Source organism: Atractosteus spatula, chromosome 11 (genome assembly GCF_055471065.1).
Source record: "Atractosteus spatula isolate fAtrSpa1 chromosome 11, fAtrSpa1.hap1, whole genome shotgun sequence".
NCBI lineage: Eukaryota > Metazoa > Chordata > Actinopteri > Semionotiformes > Lepisosteidae > Atractosteus > Atractosteus spatula.
In genome coordinates, this window is record NC_142716.1 from 26535412 (window position 1) to 26542300 (window position 6889).

Sequence of the window (6889 nt, forward strand, 5' to 3'; positions counted from 1 at the left end):
CATACAGCACCTTCAAGGACATAGGTAGGCATTCACATGTACATACAGCTGTGTGAAACTTTTCTTGAACAACTTTGATTGCTGAGCTTTAGTATGTCCATGGCATTGACATCGCAGCTGTCTATCACTTTCTGAAAGCCTTTGGTACAATTTTTCCAGATTTTAAGATTCAAGTATTGGTTATTTGCAGTTTTTGTTCTGGTTTGGTGCACCTTTTCTTTACCTATTCTAAATTTACCTGTGGGGCAAAAACCAGTCTATTCTGTTATTTTCTGTTGGTGGTTCAATTACATTTGCACGCTTAATATAACCCTGAGAATAGGTGGACACTAATAGACTTACACCTCATTGTGTATACAGATGAAAATAAATACCGAAATAGCCTTAGACTTTCTAATTGAATCTAAATGATGTGTATTTTGGCTGCTGAAAATGTATGTCAACATTTTAGAACTTGGAGGATAGTTTAACAAATGAAAATAAATAAAGGTAACTCTCCAAACTAATGGAAAAAGAAAGGGGGCATTTGACCTGGATGTATGAAAATGCCATGCTTACTCTTGGTTATTTTTCATTCTTGTCTCTACAGCTGTGCAACTCCAGTATATCCATGTATACTCTTTTGACTATCACATCCCCCAAACCTTCCACAGAGACCTTCAGTGTGTGGCTCAGAGAACATGCTATCCCAGGAAAGAGCCTTGGTTTAAGCAGCTTTAAAGTACAGAGACCAGCCATATACTGTATGTTTATGTTCCAAAATTAATATCGTTTATGGCCTTCACACGCGTTACAGTATGCTCCTATTCTTTTTATGCTCAGCTACTAAGATTTCCCTTCAGTGGTAAAATTCCATATAAATATTCAATACTTAAACGGGCACAGTAAAGACATTTAAATCTTTCTACGACCGACCAATGCACCACGAGTGCCCCTGTCGGTCAACCAATCACGTACCGCGGTATTTTGCGTCATCTCGCGTCACGATGCGCGATGACGTAGCCAATTACCCCCGGTACGTGCCTGTGCCGCGCACTTTGAATGGCTGCATCTGTAAATCCAGGGTACAGTGTCTATGATTTTTTTTTGTCATAAAGAAATTACTATTGGATTTTAAAGTGTTTTTTTCCTTTCAATAGTTCGTTTTGAAACGATTCACCAGAATGTATTCTTGAGGAGAGTAATGTTTGTGAGATGCTTGCCTTGCCTCGCTTCTTTTAGTCAACTGTTGACTCTTTGTCAACTGCTGCAGTTCAGTTCTACAGAGCTCTGCTGGTTTAAAATGCAGAAAATGAGCTCTAATCGCATAAGATTATTCCAGTTTTTCCACAATGCTCATGTCAAACATGGGCGACCCCTAAAAACAAGAGCTATTTTCACTTTGTAGGCCACTACATCACCTAGAAATGATCAAGGCTGCTTGACCCTTCTTCTCTTGCCACAGGTTCTGTTCATCTCCCAGAAGCACCAGTGCACCCACAGACTGGCAACAGACACTAGTATTGTTTAAGTGCCCTTTTTATTTTCTAGTGATCACAACAGTTAACACTGTCTGTCCAACACCCAGGACACATTGTACAGTGTCACACTTCTAGAGCAGTATACAGTATGTAATACTCTTTTATGTGTTTTTGGAATCATACAGGTTTATTCTGTATAAGCTGCCAGACCACGATGAAGGAAGAGGTCTGCGATACCTCTACATGGATGACCATACCAATGGCTGGGTATATGGGAAGAAATTGGTAAATGACTCCAAGAGTGCAGTGGGGCAGACTTTGCAGCCTTTTTTGTCCTACATTCATAAAAAGGTAAGAAACCTTTATTTATAATCTGTGTCATCTCCCAGAAAGTGAGGTCAGGATATACATTGTCTTTTCGATCTGTTTATTTTCACAGGTTTCTCTTATAATTCAAAAGCCTTTTGTGCAATACAAATACAAACTTTGTATTGATATTTTTTATATTCCTTCCTAAAAGACTGTGGACTTTGGGTATCTTCTATACAACGATCAACCTCCCAAGTCATTTAAACCTGCTCCTTCATCTTTTGGACACAGCAAAGGTAAGTAACATTTTATAATGTACAAGACAGAAGGACACAGAAAATGGGGGGGGAAAAAAACATCATAGACAGCACAACAAACAATATAATTGTATCCGTAATACTTGCTGGGTTTGCTTGCTTATTGCTATGATTAAAGCCAAGTGCAATGTTTGCTACATATGCAGGATGTGAATTGTTCATTTTATATATATCTAAAATAAAATATTTTAAAATTTACACTATTTCAGGGTAGAACATTTACATGTGTGATTCTGCAGATTTTGTCCAAATCATTGATTCAGTAGAAAACATTTATTTTATGATTTACTCAATATGGTCAAGACATGATGGCACGTCCGAAGTATATACTGTACTGTTTCTGAAGAATACCAACACCAGCTTTCTGTGTTTTCTGGTTTTAAAACTTGAATCATAAAGCTTTAAAGTATATATTTCCATCTTGTTTTTGTTCATTATTTTTTTTCCCATTTACATTTCTTTTTCTGAGGCATCACATAAGCTAAGAACAAATCTGTTGCCATCAGAGCTTTTTCTCCTGGTGAAAATCACTGAGTTTAAAAACACTTCTGTAAGTCAATATAATACTGATGTTTATAATAAAAGATTCATTTGCTGGGTAAAACAAAACTAAAGATGCTTGTTTTGGGCTCTAGGTTTCTATTGAATTGAATTTACAGTAGCCCATTTCTAAATGAATACAGTAAATTAAATTGTTGAGATTAAGAAATAAATCTACATACTTCATGGCCAATTGTCAGTTCAAGAGAACTGAAAATAATTAATAGGATTAAGAATAGTCCTATTTTGGACTATGGTTTTCAATTCTCTTAATCTGACTTTTGGCCATGAAGTATGTTCAGTTAAATTCGGTTGGACAAAAAAGCCAAAAGTCAGATTAAGAGAATTGAAATTAGCCCAAAATAGAAGTTTTTTTGTTTAGTTTGATCAATTATACAGTTCTTGTTTGATTCTTGAACTGAATTGATTAATTGAATTCGTCAGCTGGAAGCAGGCTTGATAATGGACTCTGTTCAAAAAGAGCAGACTTGTCCTTTAAAAAGATTGAAACTGAAAAACCAGACGGATCAAAAACGATCAAATTTTGAGATTTGAATGTATCTTGTGTGACCTTTTTCAGGGATTGTGATGTTAGACAGACAGGAGTGTGGCTGGTTCACAGCACCCCAGAGCTTCCAGATGTGAAAAATCATTCTACATCATTCTGGCCCTCCAGTGGGCATGAAAATTCACAGACCTTCTTCTGCGGGACTTACACATACAGCACCTTCAAGGACATAGGTAGGCGTTCACATGAACATACAGCTTTAGTATGTACATGGCATTGACATCGCAGCTGTCTATCACTTTCTGAAAGCCTTTGGTACAATTTTTCCAGATTTTAAGATTCAAGTATTGGCAGTTTTTGTTCTGGTTTGGTGCACCTGTTCTTTTCCTATTTTAAATTTACCTGTGGGGCAAAAACCAGTCTATTCTGTTATTATCTGTTGGTGGTTCAATTTCATATGCACGCTTAATATAACCCTGAGAATAGGTGGACACTAATAGACTTACACCTCATTGTGTATACAGATGAAAATAAATACCGAAATAGCCTTAGACTTTCTAATTAAATCTAAATGATGTGTATGGTGGCTGCTGAAAATGTATGTCAACATTTCAGAACTTGGAGGATAGTTTAACAAATGAAAATAAATAAAGGAAACTCTCCAAACTAATGGAAAAAGAAAGGGGGCATTTGACCTGGATGTATGAAAATGCCATGCTTACTCTTGGTTATTTTTCATTCTTGTCTCTACAGCTGTGCAACTCCAGTATATCCATGTATACTCTTTTGACTATCACATCCCCCAAACCTTCCACAGAGACCTTCAGTGTGTGGCTCAGAGAACATGCTATCCCAGGAAAGAGCCTTGGTTTATGCAGCTGCCCCTGACATCTTTAGCAGGGGAAACTTTCACCAGCTTTGCAAAATACTCTAGATTTAACGACGGTGAGCACCACTTCTTCCCTCTCAATTCCTTTTCATGAAGTTTCTGATAAATGCAAGTCGATCTGAAATTTCCCTTATGCAAATGGCACTACCACCCATACCAATGCCAGATATTGGTTTTAAGATTAAACAAAACGTATTTTTCTGTTCTACAACTTACTTCAGACATCCCCCTTCATTCGCATTTCTTTTCAAAAGCTGCTCAAACAATGTGTGAGATGGGGGGAAAACAACATTGCGAAGGCACAAAACCTGTCAGTGTTCAGAAAAAGAAAGCCAAGGCAGAGCTAGAGTCTGCAAAACAAAAAAATCAGTAAAGTCTATGGATCACGGTTTTTTCCCAACTGATCGCTTCTTTAGAAACTATTCTCCAATTCAAAATACAGAAACAGTAGTGAACAACACAGTTGCCATGATCCATAAACAATCTCTGTGCTTCATTATTGCAGTTTGTTCCTGGAGAAGTGAAAATGTCACATCAGTTATTTTTCTCATTTTAGATATTTGGAATCAATAGTTTGCTGGTTAACTAATTTTTTGCATGCCTCTACATTTTAAAATCACAAATGAATTATCACAGTTCCAGACCAGTACCAGCTTGGAATAGATGACGAAATGTACTTATTCCTTCAAAATATGTGCTATAACAGCCCCACAGTGATGCTAAGTGTCGGAGTTGGCATAAGTTGTACCAATGATGTTTCTTTCACTGACAACACTACAAGAGCACTGGTGCCCAGCTGGTCATAGAGGTTGCAGTTATCGGACGCGTTTGAGATCGCTTGGATATCCCAAAGTGCCCAATCTTGTTGTGTTGGTGTTGGTATTCAGTGAATTATGTATCACTGCTGAAACTCGGTCAACAGTGTCTGATTTACTCTGAACAAGCACTTATTGAGCCTCTCAGAATCTGAATTTATTTATTTAAAGTCTAACTCTATTGTATGTTGGCCGTTTCTAGCCAGCAAGACCCACTTTCTCACAAAGATTTTGTTGGAACAATATCCAGTTTATTTTTAGTCAAAGCCTTTCCCAATTGAAGATGTATTTATATAAAAAAGCAGACTTCGTTTTGGTGAAACTTTCTCAATCTGCCACCTGGCAACTGAACTTTCCTACATGGTTCTGCGGTTACACTTTAGATTTAAGGTTTCATAGCATCGCTTTCTTTCAACAGAGATTTTATGGGATGTTAGTAAAGCATTCATTTATATTCAGTAGTAATTTAGGTTTAGGATTTGTGTCTGAGGTAGTTTGTAGGTGCTTTATTAACATTCTGTAAAGCCCAATTCTTGAGCAAATTGATTAATAGAATATTTCAATCTTTTATTTATACAACAATCTAAAACAAATGTTTTTCTCTTGGTATGTTGATTTAAACACAAGACAGGATAAAAATATAACTTGTGTAGCTTCTTTAGATACCATTTAATACCTAAGAACACGAGAGGTTACATTTGGCCCATTTAGCTAATTTCTTAGTAGTTGATTCAAGGATCTCATCCTGCTGTTTCTTGAAAGGAACCAGGACTTAAATAACATGTGCAGTTTGTTCCATTAATCTCAACTCGTTTTGAAAAGAAATTGATTAATTGATACAAGGATCTCATTCTGCTGTTACTTTAAAGGTTATTGGAAACGGTTGTCATATTTTATTTAAATACATTTAAAATAAAGGTTATGTAGAAAAGGAACAATCCAGTAAGTTTCAAACACCGCCCTTCAAAAGCAATATGTCACACTTCACACTTGATCTACTGTATATTGGTGGTGTTGATTTAAAAAAGAACGTTCTGGGTAGCAGCCAGTACAGTACAGCATTCAGAGAGGGGGGGAGAAATACACATTCACTTGTTCTCGGTTCCAGTTTGACGTTTTGGTAGCAAGTGCACTTCCTGTTTTTGGTTGGGTAGAAAGTGTGCCTGGAACAGATTCTAACATGGAACCTGTGACTCTGTTCCGTTTCAGATCTCTACTCGGGTTTGCTGGTTAACTATTTAGGAGACAACTTCTTTGCCAAAAGTTGGGGGAAGCTTCATCGGCCTCTGCCGTCGAATTGCTCCGTGGCGCACAAGGTGTACAACGTGACGACGATGCAGCTGCCAGAGGCCAGGCCTTTCGGCATCATGGTGGACCACTCCGTGGTGTGTGACGAAGGGCGGGGGTCCGCACTGGACCTGCATCGCGGACACGAACCGAGAGATCAGTCAAACGAGAAGAGGAGGCGGGGCTGTGTGCACGAGCAGGCCTGGAGTGTGGAAGGCCTTCCTCACAGTAGTTGACACATTTGAGGACTGCCAGTAACACGTGGCTGGCAGAAATAGACAAACAAGAAAGGGCTGCTTTTCAAAAGATACTGCATAGTTTTTCCAAGTCAAAGCAAATGGTGGTAAGTAATATGTAAGAAAACTCTGCAGTAGCTCAAGTAGGTAGTGCGTCAACACGCGTAGGCTGCAAAAGAGAAGAAAAGAAACGGGAACTGACACCTGAAGAAGACTCTACAGCTGAAATATTGTTTCTTTTCTTCTCTTTTCAGCATGGAATAAACCTTTACATGTTCCTAAACTATTCAGTACTGACCTTAATAGCAAAAGTAAAATGTATTTATAAAGGATATGTATCATGAGGAAGTCATGCATCTAAAAAAACATTTTTTGAATGAAGTACTGAATATATCGGGGGGGAATATACGTGTGTATTAGCTTTCAACACTACACTTTTCTCAAAATATTGCAAATGCAAGTGATCTCCAGTGTCTTTTAAACATAATCAATAAGTTTGTTTTCACAGCAGTATTGTAATATATTAAT

General features: G+C 37.7%; 1 protein-coding gene across 1 annotated transcript; it reads left to right on the forward strand.

Moving 5' to 3' along the window:
* Positions 1 to 993: 993 nt before the first annotated feature.
* LOC148823751 (deoxyribonuclease-2-alpha-like) lies at positions 994 to 6361 on the forward strand. Its single transcript, XM_088928115.1, has 5 exons — positions 994 to 998; positions 1646 to 1811; positions 2061 to 2065; positions 3207 to 3367; positions 6048 to 6361. Exons 1-5 carry the CDS (start codon positions 994 to 996, stop codon positions 6359 to 6361), a joined length of 651 nt encoding a protein of 216 aa, XP_088784241.1.
* Positions 6362 to 6889: the final 528 nt, after the last annotated feature.